Source organism: Physella acuta, unplaced genomic scaffold, assembly GCF_028476545.2.
Source record: "Physella acuta isolate Inbredline_101_S28 unplaced genomic scaffold, ASM2847654v3 ptg000362l, whole genome shotgun sequence".
NCBI lineage: Eukaryota > Metazoa > Mollusca > Gastropoda > Physidae > Physella > Physella acuta.
The window spans coordinates 737,342-755,563 of NW_026731881.1; the positions used below are offsets into that span (position 1 = coordinate 737,342).

Genomic DNA, 18,222 nt, shown 5'->3' on the forward strand with positions numbered 1-18,222 from the left:
GGGGAGATAATAAGTTCTGCTTGATATTTTCATTGTCGTTTGTAAACGGCTGCTTTCACTGGGCGGGTTGGGGTGGGGATGGGGGAGGCAGTGGGGTGGGGTAGTGTCGAATTCACAAATTATGAATTGCTGATAACTAGAAAATAAAACAAGTAGATGGCGGCGTATGCTACGTCCCGCGTCAGCTCGTCCAAATTAAAAATGAAAGTGTTTTCTAAATTAATATTATATTACTATAATTATTTACTTGAAGATTTATATTTCTATTCGACAATTGAGACCTAAGCGTCCCATTTTTGATCAAACGTTTCAGGCAGAGAAGGCCTATAGGTGGGTAAAGTTATTCATCGTGAACATTTTTAAACTTAAGAATCCAGGACACTATGTTGACTCTCAGTGTTGAGAATGCAAACAGGCGGTCTAATCCTAACCTCATCAAAGATGGCTACCATATGTTGCTGTTTAAAAACGGGTATTTCCAATTTTTAAATATTCTGTTATTTTACTGAGCAAATAGAATGCTTACGTCATCACGTTGAGTTTAGCGCCATACCTGCGATGTCTTCTGTATTCATTCTTAGGATGTGCCCCATTCTTCGCCATCTTTTTTAATATTACGGAAAAAGATGTCATTTCTCCAAGTAATTTATTATTTGAGATATTTTTGGGTCATTTGTGTGCGTTTTATCCTCCGCAAGCACTTAGGGGGTCATCCATCAATTACGTCACGCTTCTTTTGACGATTTTTACCCCCCCCCCCCCCCTCCCCTCCGTCACACGTCGTCACAAAAAGCCAGACCCCCCCCCCCTCCTCCCCCCTACGAGTATGACGTCATTTATGGACGACCCCCTTAGTTTGGACAGAGTCCAGTGATCTGCTGATGGCGGTTGTTCCAGCATTCGCTGCCATAAAGTAGGACACTAAGTTCATTACTTTTTGGAAAGTCTGCATTTGGTCTTGGGGGAGATTTTCTTCGATGGCCATATATAGACTTACTTGTCCTTTTTTTTTTTTACACCCGCTAATGCATTTCTACGACATCCACCAGTCATGGAAATGTAATTGTTGAGTCTCATGTGTGTAGATAATGCAAGGTACACGTTGTCTTTTTCTTTATAATAGCAGGAAGGATTTTTCAAAATTTGAAATAATGTTAGAAAACGTGTCAATCTATTGACATCGGCCGTAATAAGAAGGGACTCAATTTAAAGCAGAGTTTCTTCCAGGCATCTCTTCGGTGGGGGGGGGGGAGAGAGAATTTTTACCGCCCCCCCCCCCCCCCCCCCCCCGAACGAAATGAAATTTATATAATTTATATAGAAAATATACACTTTTAACAGTGTCCGCCCCCCCCCCCGAAGAAAGTTTACCGCCCCCCCCCCCCCGAAAATTTCAAGTGCCCCCCCCCCCCCCCCAGGAGAAAAAAGTCTGGAAGAAACACTGATTTAAAGTCATCCTGGTACGCATTGATAATGATTGATACATCGATTGTACTAAAGACATTATATTGATTTAGATGAACTACCTCTTGTGAAATATTCAGTCTAAAAGAAATATCAATCTAAATATATTTTTTTTCTGAATAGAAATTGTTTTTCTTCGTTTGTTTAGAGTGCTCGAGGGAATCAGTCAAAGAACTTGAGACTATTTCTATAGTGTGTACCCTGTTCAAACCTTTCTGAATAGATCTTGTAAACAATAAAACACCATCCACCCCACATCAACAACCAAAGATTTAGAAAGCGCCATCTTTATCATAGCTTTAATTCAAAATTATATCAACCTTCTCCTGAACTTTAATTAGTGTTTGTTTTCTTGAAAGTTTTTTTTTTCGATTTAAAAATTGTCCTTGATTCAACAAATCACTCTACACTAATTTAAATAAAACATAAAATTATATTGAAATTTATTGGCTATCAAACAAAAAATAATTTATAAAAGATCATTTGCCTACTTATATTATTCAGATGTACATCTTTATTACATGCTAATAAGACACAAATTAATGAGTTTTTAATTGTATTATTGTAATCGACGGTTGTAGAACGTTGAAATTTTTTTTTCATGCCGCTAAAAACAAGATCTATGAACGTTTGCTTATCTTAACAGAATATGTAAACAACAAACGCCATGTTTGTTTACATTGAGACATGGGCAGACAACTACCAATCAGTGTCACCAGCCAACCCACTGTAATTTAATCCACCAGAGTTGGCGTTAGCTCCACTGTGGGTATGGGCAGACCACCCCCACCCCACCCTGTACACCTGAGCCCCACTGCTACCTGGGCAGGTACAGGCTGTGTACGAGTACCGGATCTGTTTTAGCATGCCCACCTCCTGTCTGTGTACCCAGTGACCCACAGAGACCTGCTTAGAACAGCCATGAGGATGTGACACTATGATGGTCAGCTTGTCCACATCTCTACGACTCTCGTACTTGTCCCGTACTACAGCACACAGATCCTCGTAACGTCCCAGCATCTCATCCAGTTTATCAGCGGTCCTCGTGTCGTGGGTCCAACAAAACATCATGCACAGGTCGCCATCGACGTTTGATCCCGGCACCTCCCGTCCATAAATGTTGACCTTTGGACATCTCTCCCTATCAAACCACAGCCGACAGCTGGACTGTCTCGCCTCACTGGTGTCATACACCACGTGTTTGGCTGTCACCACGTGAACCACCCACCACACCTTGCTGGGCGTGGCCGAGTGCTCACACTCAGGACATGGACAATGTCTGGAGCCGTTCGTACCCTCGGTGTCTTTGATTAGTTCACACACCCTCCCAGTCCCTGTCCGGAGTAAACTGGTGCCCCTGGAGTTGTAGAACGGATATGGGTCTTGAGTGCCTGGAATAAACTCTGGTCTGTCTGGACTGGTGAACTTAACGGCTATCCTGACGGTTAGGTCAGCCACAGCTTTTGTAAACTTATATAGGTCGTTGTCATGGTAACCAGAAGGGAAATGTTCATTAGTTAATCTATTGACAGGTATAAACCCCAGGTGACCAGGAGTTTTCTTGCAATGTGCCATCTGCGTGTGTAGATCTGCCTCACCTTGACCTTCAGCACATTCTTGTACTTCGTGTGTACCTGTACAGGAGAGGAAAACAATTTTAGAACTGTACATCTTTTAGAAGCTATTCAACTTGGACAAAATAGAACATTTTAAAATCCTAACAATTTCCACAACCATCTCAGCCATCACCACCACAAGCCGCTCGTGACGTCAACAAATAAAGTTTCAACACAACAACATCAGCACGTCCTGTCGTCATTGGTTCCCTGGACCAGGATTGTTTTTACTTTCTCGTTTATACGAAGTATAGAGAAAGTATTGTAATCGTGCACAAAAATCACTTGAAATTTTAACAATTTTCACCGTATTACACCTCAGTCCTTCATCACATCCGAAGTATAGAGGACTTATTTTAATCGGGCAAAAAATATCAATCCAGATTTATCAAAATTAAGAGGTTTTATGCGTAATCCAGTCTGAAAAACTGAGCTTTGCAATTCTGTCCGTATGTCTGTGTGTCTGTCTGTGTGTGTGTCTGTGTGTAAACACGATAACTTGAGTACCGTTACAGCTAGGTTGATGAAATTTCATATATAGGTATTTTATCAAAATCGTAGATCCGTATCAACTTTTGAGCGATTTCCGACAACCGGAAGTGGTACTTTTTCTACTTTGAATTTTTCAAAAGCCTATAACTTGAGTACTATTTCAGATAGATAAATGAAATTTCACATGTAAGTAAAAGATCTAATTCTCTACCTTCTATCAAATTTTGAGTAATTTCCGTTGACCGGAAGTACTAATTTACGCTATTTCCGATTTCTCAAAAAACTCATGTAAATTTATAAAGAACTAATAATATTGCGCACTATTATGCGCTTTTTGCTTTGGCGTTCACTTGGTGCGCAATTCTTTTTTCTACTAGATTTTATTCTATTTTTAAAAGTTTAAGTAAACAAAAATCATGTCTATATTCCGAGTTGCCATCCCACGTAGTGTTATATTAGAATATTCGAGAAAGTTTAGGGGAGATCACTCCCGGTTTATTTTATTTAAAGACAAGACAATAAATGGACATTACCTGTAAAATATTTGGATATGTCCTCTTGACTGGCCATACTGTTGTGTTCAGATAGACGACTGAATTTATTTACTGGCAATATAAAACAGCAAAATGTAGGCCTATTTAGTCAAGTAATAACGGTGAGAAAATGTACAAATAAATTATTTTGATAAATCATTAGTGACTTTCGCAGTATCAGCGGTTTACCTTTTAAGTTGATATTCATCAGATTTTAATGGGTGATTGTACGCTACCGTTGGTAACACATTTTTGAGAATGTTAAAAAAACTTTTTAGATGTGCTAAATCTGGGTATTTTCATGAAACGTGTGAGGTTAGTTTTGTTTATCATCTGTACGTCCCAGGGTAAAAATCTATGTAAATTATTTACGGTAGTGTATTAGATTTGTGGACACGTCTGGGTTAGGGTTATATATTTGGACGCAAACATAATCTATAAAACATGATCTATAAAACATGATCTATAAAACATGATCTATAAAACATGATCTACAAAACATGATCTATAAAACATGATCTATAAAACATGATCTATAAAACATGATCTTACTAAACTTTAAAGCGAATGCCTGACAATAATTCAAACAATTATAAATAACATTAATGACAAACTAAAGATAGCAATACACACGATCCCAAGACTAATCATTAACTTTACACGATCCCATTTTTTGAAAAGTTTAACCGACTTCTAGCTACAGCACAAAATAATAAACATGAGCAAATAAATAGGCCTAGCACAAAATATAAACTTAAGTATAATCTTTAACGAAACCTTAAACATAACATTTATCCAACATTACAAATACAGCGTTGTTACCTTCCCCAAATGTAGTAAAATAGAAATATAACTAGTAAAGCCTACCATAGCAGGCTTCATATGAATATGTTTTGTTTGTTGTCAACATATGTCGCCAGTCACGTGATTGGGATAAGCTATGACGTCACATAACGATCGCTGAGCATGTGAGGGTGACTGGAAGGTTGTCAACAGGTGAGGATGTGTGAGGACAAATTGTGTGGGGACAAAATATGTGAGGACATATTGTGTGGGGACAAAACATGTGGGGATAAAACATTTGGGGACAAATTGTGTGGGGACAAATTGTGTGGGGACAAAATGTGTGGGGACAAAATATGTGGGGGGAAATATATGTGGACAAAATATGTGGGAGGAAATATATGTGGGCAAAATATGTGGGGGGAAAAATTTGTGGTGGGACAAAATATGTGGGGATAAAAAAAATTAAATCACCGATACTGGGAAGTGTTAAAAGCGATTAAAAATAAAACTAGTGCAGATTATTATTGTTTTTCCCTTTTTTTTTTGCAACTCTTTTTGACTTGTTCTGTATTCGGTACATCATTGGCTGTTCCCCTGACGAGTTATAGACTAACTTAGCCAATTATTTTATATGATTTATCTAATCGAGATCCACAAGAATATTTTATTTTTATTATGTGCAGACAACTCTGGTTTACTGCTGTAGAAAAATATTTTACCGGTAGCCTCCCTTTGACCGCAAAATCATCAGAATGAAATTATTTGTTAAATAATCACTGACTGAAGGCTACTGGACCTCCAGAAATGTTTACATTATTGTGTTGACATCCCAACAGAGGCGTAGCGAGGGGGGGGGCGGGGGGTGCGGACCGCACCGGGTGACACCATTTAGGGGGGTGACACCAAGGCAAAAAATAGCAAAATACATAGAGAAAAACTTGAGGGAGGGGTGCAAATCGAAAGTTTGAGGGGGAGGGGGGTGCAAATCGAAAACTTGAGGGGGAGGGGTGCTAATCGAAAGTTTGAGGGGGGTGCAAATTGAAAATGTGTCCCCAGGAAGGGTCGCTACGCCTCTGGGGGGTGACACCATTAAGTGCTGCACCGGGTGACACCCGACCTCGCTACGCCACTGCATCCCAAGATTCACTAAAAATAGATTGATCAAAATTATTAAAACTGATCTAAAGATGTGATCATAAAAAACCGATACAGTCACACACACACACACACACACACCACGCACACTGTAAAAAAAAAAGTTAGTAAAACAAGTGAAATATTTGTTTATTTAAAAAAAAACACAAAACAAGGGACACAATTAGAAAGATCACAACTGTTTTACGAGTTAGTGACTATTTCTTGTTTATGTCCCTTGGATAAATGCAATTAACGTCGTATCTGCCTGTGGCATAGCTTTTGTTTCATAACCTCGGTGGGAGGTGGGGGGAAGGGAAGAAGGGGGCAGCTCCCTATTTTTGACACCCTCTGGGGAGGAGGGGTGTAGCTCCCTATTTTTGACACCCCTATATGTCACACGTCACCTATGCCACTGGTGTTTGGAATGTGTTGAGCTCATTATACCATAACAGGTACAATTAACATTGTAACTTTTGATTGCCGGTATGTACAATATTTATCTTTGGTTGTTGATTGCCGGTACAATAACATTTTAACGTGTGCAAATCTGTGATATGTTAACAAATCTGTTAACAAATCTGTTAACAAATCTGGGACATGTTAACAAATCTGTTAACAAATCTGGGACATGTTAACAAATCTGTTAACAAATCTGGGACATGTTAACAAATCTGGGACATGTTAACAAATCTGTTAACAAATCTGGGACATGTTAACAAATCTGTTAACAAATCTGGGACATGTTAACAAATCTGTTAACAAATCAGGGACATGTTAACAAATCTGGGACATGTTAACAAATCTGTTAACAAATCAGGGACATGTTAACAAATCTGTTAACAAATATGGGACATATTAACAAATCTGGGACATGTTAACAAATCTGTTAACAAATCAGGGACATGTTAACAAATCTGTTAACAAATATGGGACATATTAACAAATCTGGGACATGTTAACAAATCTGTTAACAAATCTGGGACATGTTAACAAATCTGGGACATGTTAACAAATCTGGGACATGTTAACAAATCTGTTAACAAATCAGGGACATGTTAACAAATCTGTTAACAAATATGGGACATATTAACAAATCTGGGACATGTTAACAAATCTGTTAACAAATCAGGGACATGTTAACAAATCTGTTAACAAATATGGGACATATTAACAAATCTGGGACATGTTAACAAATCTGTTAACAAATCTGGGACATGTTAACAAATCTGGGACATGTTAACAAATCTGTTAACAAATCTGGGACATGTTAACAAATCTGGGACATGTTAACAAATCTGGGACATGTTAACAAATCTGGGACATGTTAACAAATCTGTTAACAAATCTGGGACATGTTAACAAATCTGTTAACAAATCAGGGACATGTTAACAAATCTGTTAACAAATATGGGACATATTAACAAATCTGGGACATGTTAACAAATCTGTTAACAAATCTGGGACATGTTAACAAATCTGTTAACAAATCTGGGAAATGTTAACAAATCTGGGAAATGTTAACAAATCTGGGAAATGTTAACAAATCTGGGACATGTTAACAAAATTGGGACATGTTAACAAATCTGGGAAATGTTAACAAATCTGGGAAATGTTAACAAATCTGGGAAATGTTAACAAATCTGGGACATGTTAACTCTGAAACGAGGCACGCACGCGCCGTCCGTTGAGTGGCTGAGGTGGGCGGAAGTTGTCCGCCATGAACCCGTCGTCCCCTGGGTGGGGGTGATCGCCCTTGACAAATGTACACAGGCGGCGAAAGTTCTCCATCTGAAATAAAAGGGGAGGTTATTGATGATTTTGGCTGAGTGAGGTTACGGCCCTTGTAAGAGCTATTGGAAGGGACGCAGTTCTCCAGCTTTCTCTCCCTGATCTGAGATAAACTGAGTACTTTCAATTAGAGCAATTGTTGCTGTTGTGATCAGAAGATGAAACTTACCTGTGGTAGTGACGTCATCAGTGGGTACCTAAGGACGATCCACGTGACATTCTCAGAACAAGGGGGCGTGGTCAGTGACCCCTCGTAGGTCCAGAAGTCCCAGAGAGCTGGGTCTGGCGGAGAGTGGAAAGGTCAAGGTCATTACATGGGGTTGTGAGTGGTGGTGCTACACAGACACACACAGACAAACACACAGACAAACACACAGACAAACACACAGACAAACACACAGACACACACAGACAAACACAGACAAACACACAGACAAACACACAGACATGCGCATTAACAAACACACAGACATGCATACACTCAGACACACAGAACCACACAACTCACAGACACACACACACACTGAGAACCACACAACACACACAGACACACACAGACACACACAGACAACTCACCAGGCAGGAATGTTGACGGATTGAATGGACCGTTTAAGGTTTTTTGTCGACCCTGGAATTTATTTCAGATTTTAAAATACATTTTATTAAGTTATCGTTTAAACGACAAAATTTAAAAATAAAAGAATTCACCCACTTGGTTGTACAATTTGTAGACACTGAAACACGTTGTAAAGTTTGACTATACGTGTCAAATTATCTCCCTTTCTAATAGATCAACATTGTGTTACTTCCCTTGTGTGGATGTCGTATGATTTAAGACCACGTGACACCTTCAAATCACGTGGTGTAGTCTACTTGTCACGTTATTTAACTAACGTGATTTTACACTGACCAGGACTTGATGTCAACGTTTGACAACGTCATACAGCCCACTCACTACTGTGACGTCATTGTTCAGGTAAGTGACGTCAGACTCACCTTGTACAAGACGTCCTCCAGAGCATCAGCCACGATTCTCAGACCGTTGTGTTCACGTCCAATCTGGGGACACATTAGGTGGGGGGAGGGGGGGGTACAGCTCTATGAGACACAGAAATATTTTAATGCATTGCAGTCAAAATACATTGTTGAGAAATAAAATGTAGACAAAAGGGCAAATGTAGTTGATTAAAGAAAAATGGTTGGCCATAAATTTGACATCACACCTACGGTCAGAGCTGTGAGTACACGTAGTATCTATACTGACGTCACAGTTAAAACTGACCAGGTGTTGGGTCATGGACAGGTGACCTTGACCTGGATCATTACCTGTCCAAACATGGCGACTATAGCTATCCCATGTCGACTGCCCACAGCGTCCTCAATGCTTGTGTACAGCTTAGAGTTCCAATGGACAAACTGGATCTGCTCATGTGGACAGTAATTAGGTTAATTAGCAATAGGTAAACACTCCTCCGCGATACTAACTAAATTTTTAAAGTTGAGACAATGTTAAGACTAAAGATTTTTTTTACCTAAGTATTAACACACCACCATGTACAAATGGACAAACAACACAATCTAGACAACAATCCCCCACTCCTGCCCCAATGATTGAAACGAGGCTGACCTCCATAGGAAACGCCCCCCCTCCCCCACATGAGACTGACCTCCATAGGAAACGCCTTATGGTTGACCAGGTGCCCTGACCCCCCCCCCACGCCTGCCCCCCCACCCCCCCCCCCACCCCCCACATGAGACTGACCTCCATAGGAAACGCCTTATGGTTGACCAGGTGCTCTGACCCCCCCACCCCCCCACCCCCTGCCCCCCCCCACCCCCCCACCCCCCCCAACCCCCCACATAAGACTGACCTCCATAGGAAACGCCTTGTGGTTGACCAGGTGCTCTGACCCCCTCCCCCACCCCCCCCCACCCCCTGCCCCCACGCCCCACCCCCTGCCCCCACCCCTGCCCCCCCCCCCCCACATGAGACTGACCTCCATAGGAAACGCCTTATGGTTGACCAGGTGCTCTGACCCCCACCCCCACCGCCTGCCTCCCCCCCTGCCCCCCACCCCCTGCCCCCCCCCCCCCCCCCACATGAGACTGACCTCCATAGGAAACGCCTTATGGTTGACCAGGTGCTCTGACCCCCTCCCCCACCCCCCCCCCACCCCCTGCCCCCACGCCCCACCCCCTGCCCCCACCCCTGCCCCCCCCCCCCACATGAGACTGACCTCCATAGGAAACGCCTTATGGTTGACCAGGTGCTCTGACCCCCCCACCCCCCCACCCCCTGCCCCCCACCCCCCACATGAGACTGACCTCCATAGGAAACGCCTTATGGTTGACCAGGTGCTCTGACCCCCCCACCCCCCCACCCCCTGTCCCCCCCCCCCCCCCCCACCCCCCACATAAGACTGACCTCCATAGGAAACGCCTTGTGGTTGACCAGATGCTCTGACCCCCACCCCCTGCCCCCCCCCCACCCCCTGCCCCCACCCCTGCCCCCCCCCCCCCACATGAGACTGACCTCCATAGGAAACGCCTTGTGGTTGACCAGGTGCTCTGACCCCCGGTCACAGTCCTTACCCCAGTGGAACCGGATCTCTGACAGCTCGTACTCGCTGCCGTCTCGTAGTGGGCCGCCGGACAGCACTGTCGGCAAGATAGGCAATACGTTAGGCAAGACAGGAAATACGTTAGACAAGACAGGAAATACGTTAGGCAAGACAGGAAATACGTTAGGCAAGACAGGAAATACGTTAGGCAAGACAGGAAATACGTTAGACAACACAACATTGTAGGCAAGACAGGCAATACGTTAGGCAAGACTGTTGTGACGATCTTTTTATCGGTCACAGTCTTGTCGGGAGAGGACATATTTATTTTTATTTATTTAGAAACCTGTTAACTGTTATGTTGGTAAGTATGTTAAGCCCCGCCCCTCCTTACGACGTGGCTAGCCTATCACAACTATTGATTTCAACAACTAGACAATATTGTCTACTTTGTTTTATTGCCCACACCATCCTAAGATAAATCCTTGCCTTTGTTTCTATAACCCAGCACACACAACTGTGTATTACCACATTAAGTGATGGGTGTTTGTGTGAACTAGCTCGTGTAGATGGTGTTGTGGAGTGCCATATGTAGATTGTGTTGTGTCGTGCCATATGTGGTGTGCCATATGTGGTGTGCCATATGTGGTGTGCCATATGTGGTGTGCCATATGTGGTGTGCCATATGTGGTGTGCCATATGTGGTGTGCCATATGTATATTGTGTTAGGGTGTGCCATATGTAGATTGTGTTGTGGTGTGCTATATGTAGATTGTGTTGTGGTGTGCTATATGTAGATTGTGTTGTGGAGTGCCATGTGGTGTGCCATATGTAGATTGTGTTGTGGTATGCCATATGTAGATGGTGTTGTGGCGTACCATATCTAGACTGTGTTCTGGCGTGCCGTGTCATGTATGATATGCACATCGCTCGACATGTACATGGTAAACTAATCCCAAGCTATTGATTCCCAACTTCTCTCTCGGCTACAACAGTCTAATCGCATCATTTGTTAACTGGTTACCATGGCAACAGGCTTACATCGACCTTTGTTTTATTTATCTCTCACGACATTTGCTGTTGTTGGCGGGGTTGTCAGTTAGGTTGTCAGTTAGGTTGTCAATTGGGTTGTCAGTTAGGTTGTCAATTGGGTTGTCAGTTAGGTTGTCAGTTAGGTTGTCAGTTGGGTTGTCAGTTAGGTTGTCAGTTGGGTTGTCAGTTGGGTTGTCAGTTGGGTTGTCAGTTAGGTTGTCAGTTAGGTTGTCAGTTGGGTTGTCAGTTAGGTTGTCAGTTGGGTTGTCAGTTAGGTTGTCAGTTAGGTTGTCAGTTGGGTTGTCAGTTGGGTTGTCAGTTGGGTTGTCAGTTAGGTTGTCAGGTTGTCAGTTGGATTGTCGCTTGGTAACATTTTTTCTCCTCTACATGAGGTCACTTTCTTGGCCATTTGTTCAGTTTGTATTTGCTAATTGGCTATTTTTTCTTGATTATTTGTTCAGTTTTTATTTTCTAATTGGCTATTTTTTCTTGGCCAACGGATTTATTTGATTAGCAACTGTAATCAAGATTCAAGTAGAGCCGACTATACCACAACCTTTACGTACCCAGCCCAGCCCACCTCCTCCCCCCACCCCCACCCCCACCCCCACCCCACACTAACCGAACCACGTACAAGAACTTCATGTGTTTCACTACGAGCTTATCCCAACGTAATTTAAATGTGAGGAAACGTTTGGAAGAAATACTTCTATCGGTTCTCCCAGGTTTCACGACAAGACGTATTTCATTAAAGTCAACTTTAAAGTTGCAAGTCTAGACAGTTGCATTCAAACAAGTTAAAACCCGTGCCTTCATGTTCACTAACATAGAATAAGAGACAACGTGTCTTGTGATAGTGTACAATATGAAATGTCAAAACAAAGATTGTCATTTGTCAGTTAATTAATTTAAAAAAATGTATCTTCATTACATGGGATCAACTCCACAGAAATATTTTTAACTGGAGTTGAGAAATCAATAAAGTTATGGAGGCTGGTCTGGTTATCTGTTGTTTTACTTTGTTGGTTATAATTATCTACAATTTTCTGTCGTTGTCTTGTGTGGTCTGTACAGTAACCAGGCTAGCTGTTTCATATGTCAAACACATACAACTTACCGCTCCAAATGTCAAACACACACAACTTACCGCTCCAAATGTCAAACACCCACAACTTACCGCTCCAAATGTCAAACACATACAACTTACCGCTCCAAATGTCAAACACACACAACTTACCGCTCCAAATGTCAAACACACACAACTTACCGCTCCAAATGTCAAACACACACAACGTACCGCTCCAAATGTCAAACACACACAACTTACCGCTCCAAATGTCAAACACACACAACTTACCGCTCCAAATGTCAAACACACACAACTTACCGCTCCAAATGTCAAACACATACAACTTACTGCTCCAAATGTCAAACACACACAACTTACCGCTCCAAATGTCAAACACCCACAACTTACCGCTCCAAATGTCAAACACATACAACTTACCGCTCAAAATGTCAAACACACACAACTTACCGCTCCAAATGTCAAACACACACAACTTACCGCTCCAAATGTCAAACACACACAACTTACCGCTCCAAATGTCAAACACACACAACTTACCGCTCCAAATGTCAAACACATACAACTTACCGCTCCAAATGTCAAACACCCACAACTTACCGCTCCAAATGTCAAACACATACAACTTACCGCTCCAAATGTCAAACACACACAACTTACCGCTCCAAATGTCAAACACCCACAACTTACCGCTCCAAATGTCAAACACACAAAACTTACCGCTCCAAATGTCAAACACACACAACTTACCGCTCCAAATGTCAAACACACACAACTTACCGCTCCAAATGTCAAACACACACAACTTACCGCTCCAAATGTCAAACACATACAACTTACCGCTCCAAATGTCAAACACACACAACTTACCGCTCCAAATGTCAAACACCCACAACTTACCGCTCCAAATGTCAAACACACACAACTTACCGCTCCAAATGTCATACACCCACAACTTACCGCTCCAAATGTCAAACACACACAACTTACCGCTCCAAATGTCAAACACCCACAACTTACCGCTCCAAATGTCAAACACCCACAACTTACCGCTCCAAATGTCATACACCCACAACTTACCGCTCCAAATGTCAAACACCCACAACTTACCGCTCCAAATGTCAAACACCCACAACTTACCGCTCCAAATGTCATACACCCACAACTTACCGCTTCAAATGTCAAACACATACAACTTACCGCTCCAAATGTCAAACACACACAACTTACCGCTCCAAATGTCAAACACCCACAACTTACCGCTCCAAATGTCAAACACCCACAACTCACCGCTCCAAATGCCATACACCCACAACTTACCGCTCCAAATGTCAAACACCCACAACTTACCGCTCCAAATGTCAAACACACACAACTTACCGCTCCAAATGTCAAACACACACAACTTACCGCTCCAAATGTCAAACACCCACAACTTACCGCTCCAAATGTCAAACACCCACAACTTACCGCTCCAAATGTCATACACCCACAACTTACCGCTCCAAATGTCAAACACCCACAACTTACCGCTCCAAATGTCAAACACCCACAACTTACCGCTCCAAATGTCAAACACACACAACTTACCGCTGCGTCCGATGGATTCGATCCTAAGTCCCGAGTCGACTGAAACCAAAACCAAAGATCGTGTTAGTTGAGAGATTTGTACATCTGTACGCATGAGGTTATATTTGTTGAGAGGTGTGTGCATCTGTACGCATGAGGTTATATTTGTTGAGAGGTGTGTATATCTGTACACATGAGGTCAAGTTTGGGTCTGTCAGCTGATAAAGTAGAAACAAACTCTTACAGGTTTTGTTAAATATTCGTGTTTTTGGACAGCTGAAGTAGAGTTAGTCCATAACAAACCAATAGTAAATTAAAACTTATATCACTTAGGCAACCTTCTACAGCCATAGTTGATCCCCTCTAAAACAGACCCTACTACAACTGAGCCCCTCTACCACTGACCCCCTCTACCACTGACCCCTCTACCACTGACCCCCTCTACCACTGACCCCCTCTACCACTGACCCCCTCTACCACTGACCCCCTCTACCACTGACCCCTCTACCACTGACCCCCTCTACCACTGACCCCCTCTACCACTGACCCCTCTACCATTGACCCCCTCTACCACTGACCCCCTCTACCATTGACCCCTCTACCACTGACCCCCCCACCACCGACCCCTACTACCACTGACCCCCTCTACTACCGACCCCTCTACCACTGACCCCCTCTACCATTGACCCCTCTACCACTGACCCCCTCTACCACTGACCCCCTCTACCATTGACCCCTCTACCACTGACCCCCCCCCCCACCACCTACCCCTACTACCACTGACCCCCTCTACTACCGACCCCTCTACCACTGACTCCTCTAACACTGACCCCTCTATCACTGACCCCCTCTACCACTAACCCCCTCTACCACTGACCCCCTCTACCACTTACCCCCTCTACCACTGACCCCCTCTACCACTGACCCCCTCTACTACCGACCCCTCTACCACTGACTCCTCTAACACTGACCCCTCTATCACTGACCCCCTCTACCACTAACCCCCTCTACCACTGACCCCCTCTACCACTAACCCCCTCTACCACTGACCCTCTCTACCACTAACCCCCTCTACCACTGACCCCTCTGTTACTGACACCCCTACCACCGACCTCTACTACCACCGACCCCCCCCCCCACCACTGACCCCCCCCCCCACCACAGACCCCCCCCCCCCCACCACAGACCCCTATGACCCACCTTGTTTAGGCCGAGGAAAGACGACCAGCGTATAGCCGTTGTTGAGTACCTCAGTCTCGCGTGACGTGGAGTAGTTAAATTTTAACGGTTTCTCTGCCAGAGTTTTGTCGAAGAGGGCGTCGTTGGAGATGAGGTCAATGGGGGACTGGTTACTTCCGCTGGCCTCTGGGTAATACATGCCCCATTCCGAGCACTCTGTGGAACATGGGGGGGGGTCAAATGTTTATTTCGGTGTCAAGATTTACATTTTCTTGAACTTCTAAGAATAGTTTTTCTAAATTAAAAAATACGTTTTGCATTCATCTAGAAATAATTTGGCCAATATTTTATACATTTGGCCATCATTTTAAAATATTTGGCCAACATTTAGAAACAATGGGCCATTATTTGAAAACGTTTGGCCAATATTTTCAAATATTTAGTCAGCACCCTCTAAGTCAAGATTTAAGAACAATGACTCACACAGAGAACACCAGCATCAACATTTGTCAATCATGACAAAAAAATGTATTGTGTTGAGATGTGGAGACCAAATATGTAAATTAAACTTGGAAAAGCGCGCGTCTACTTTTAAAAATAGATAAGCGGAAAAAAAAAACGTGTCTGTTTATTCAGTCAATTTAATACTTCTATTTGATCAGGAGAAACGACACTAGAGCCTAGATGTAACAACAACAACAGCTTATTGCCCACAAATGTTTAGTGGAATCAAAGGAAAATAAATTGAAATACTTAACCAGACAGGTGTAACTAACGTTCACGTGCATGAAACAGGTAGTTAGGCGATCATGGAACGTCAACACATTGATAAATTAAAAGGTTGGCAATCTGGTAATTAGTAGACCCTGCGGTAGTCAGCTATAGGTCATCACAACACTACCTACACAATATAACTCACACAACACTACCAACACAACCCACACAAGAAAACACACACTACCCACACAAAACTACCCACACAACACAACTCACACACAAAAAAATCAGCAGCTACCTACCCTTATTCTTAGGGTCGTGAAAAACCTTCCTGTTGACCGCTTTATCTGGCCAGTACATGGGGCTGGGGTTGGGACTGGGGTCCCCCTCCCCACTGTCCACGACCCTGCTCCTCTGCAGCAGGCCCCGACCCCGGTGTTTTAACGAATCCATGTTTTAACCTAATTAATCAGCAACCAGCATGTACGTCATCACACACGTGAGCTGTACCTGTTTTTGTGACGTCACATCAGTTCTCTAAACACAACCTCCAGGTTGGGTTAGGTTTTAAACTTCCACAAGCACACGAGAATTCAATAGTGCCTTTAGTTTGGGTTCGTTTATAAATACACTGAGCTAAACCCTAGCTAATACAAATCGCTTAATTTATTTATTTCAGACACGACGCATACATTAGAAACCATGTTAACACTTTACAATCCACACGTATCACTCCAAACTTAGAAATATGGTTCAGACACAGTGGGTTAAAGATCTGCTTACATAGGTCTAGTTCCTGTAAGACAGATCTGCTTACATAGGTCTAGTTCCTGTACAGCTAATGAATGAGACCTGTGATTGAGAGGTGGAGGTCTATTTATAGAACACATTGCGAAATGATGGACATATTGATTACGTCATCCACTTATGCCACGGGTCAATACATGTATCCAGATAGACGCTTGACGGTCACGTTCAACTTGTCACGTCATGACGTCACGCCATGACGTCACAATTCGTAACATCCTGGACGTCCACAAGTATCTGAATGACGTCAAAATGTTGAAAGAAGTGTCTGAATGACGTCACATAAAAAACAGCAGTATTTAAGTGACGTCCCACAAACGACAGCAGTATCAAACAAAACCCAACTCTGGAACTCGCTGCCAGACAGACGAGGCTGGGTGGAGGGTGGAACAACAAATGTCAGCGAGAAGGGTGAGTACAGCAGATATTTGAAGGTTTCCAAAGATAGGAGCTGACACCTTGCTCAATACGACACGATGGATCGATGCCAAATTGTCAGTGACAGACAATGTGGCAAATTGTGAGTGACAGACAATATGGCAAATCAAGGACTCGCCTGGCCAATTTTGTCTTGCTCCAGATAAGAATCCAATAAACACAATCTGGGCGTAAATAACAACCTTGTCAACTCACGCCCAAAACTGCTGAGTTTTAGAATCTTACAGCAAACATTATTTTTTAATTGAAGGTGGGTGTTGGAACTGACCACTAATCCAACAACTAAGAACTGACCACTAATCCAACAACTAAGAACTGACCACTAATCCAGCAACTCAGAACTTACCACTGATACAACAACAAAGAACTGACCACTAATCCAACAACTAAGAACTGACCACTAATCCAACAACTAAGAACTGACCACTAATCCAGCAACTCAGAACTTACCACTGATACAACAACAAAGAACTGACCACTAATCCAACAACTAAGAACTGACCACTAATCCAACAACTAAGAACGGACCACTAATCCAACAACTAAGAACTGACCACTAATCCAGCATTTAACGAGAGGGCACACAGGGTCAGGTAAATCACAATTCTGCTAACCAACAGGTTAGGTAAATCACGATTCATCTAACCAACAGGTCAGGTAAATCACGATTCTGCTAACCATGTTTACCGGCACAAATTTGTCCACAAACTGATTATTGATTTCTTTTCCCATTGGTCGATCATGATAACACACAAGTTACCCCCCTTGTAAAATTAACATCGGTTTATTACATTATTATCTGCCCTTGTAGAACTAACAGCTAAGTTCGTCGAGTTTATTAAGACCTGACTTTGACGAATTAACACTGTCATTTTTATCCTTCAAACATTTGCATTTTGCATGAAAATTAACGTGCTAACAACAATAAATGCATGTATATTTTTAAATACAGTTAGTCAAATTTATTATAATTTATTAAATGCCATATTGCACACGCTAACATAAGGCAACATATG

At 42.7% G+C, this 18,222-nt stretch overlaps 2 protein-coding genes across 3 annotated transcripts; both read right to left on the minus strand.

Moving 5' to 3' along the window:
• Nucleotides 1–1,786: 1,786 nt before the first annotated feature.
• Nucleotides 1,787–5,051, minus strand: LOC131941435 (uncharacterized). 2 transcript variants are annotated; one of them, XM_059300689.1, is made up of 3 exons: nucleotides 4,973–5,051; nucleotides 4,106–4,177; nucleotides 1,787–3,098 (listed from the first exon to the last, which is right to left on the minus strand). In XM_059300689.1, the coding sequence occupies exons 1-3, from the start codon at nucleotides 5,013–5,015 to the stop codon at nucleotides 2,164–2,166; spliced, it is 1,050 nt and encodes a 349-aa protein (XP_059156672.1). In that variant the 5' UTR covers nucleotides 5,016–5,051; the 3' UTR covers nucleotides 1,787–2,163. The 2 variants fall into 2 exon arrangements, with proteins under 2 accessions (XP_059156672.1, XP_059156673.1); XM_059300690.1 differs by having other exon boundaries at nucleotides 4,928–5,002.
• Nucleotides 5,052–7,630: 2,579 nt separating this feature from the next.
• LOC131941436 (carbonic anhydrase-related protein) lies at nucleotides 7,631–16,414 on the minus strand. Its single transcript, XM_059300691.1, has 9 exons — nucleotides 16,264–16,414; nucleotides 15,266–15,460; nucleotides 14,087–14,125; nucleotides 10,350–10,474; nucleotides 9,143–9,238; nucleotides 8,813–8,875; nucleotides 8,393–8,444; nucleotides 7,986–8,098; nucleotides 7,631–7,816 (listed from the first exon to the last, which is right to left on the minus strand). Exons 1-9 carry the CDS (start codon nucleotides 16,412–16,414, stop codon nucleotides 7,679–7,681), a joined length of 972 nt encoding a protein of 323 aa, XP_059156674.1. The 3' UTR covers nucleotides 7,631–7,678.
• Between the last annotated feature and the right edge of the window lie 1,808 nt (nucleotides 16,415–18,222).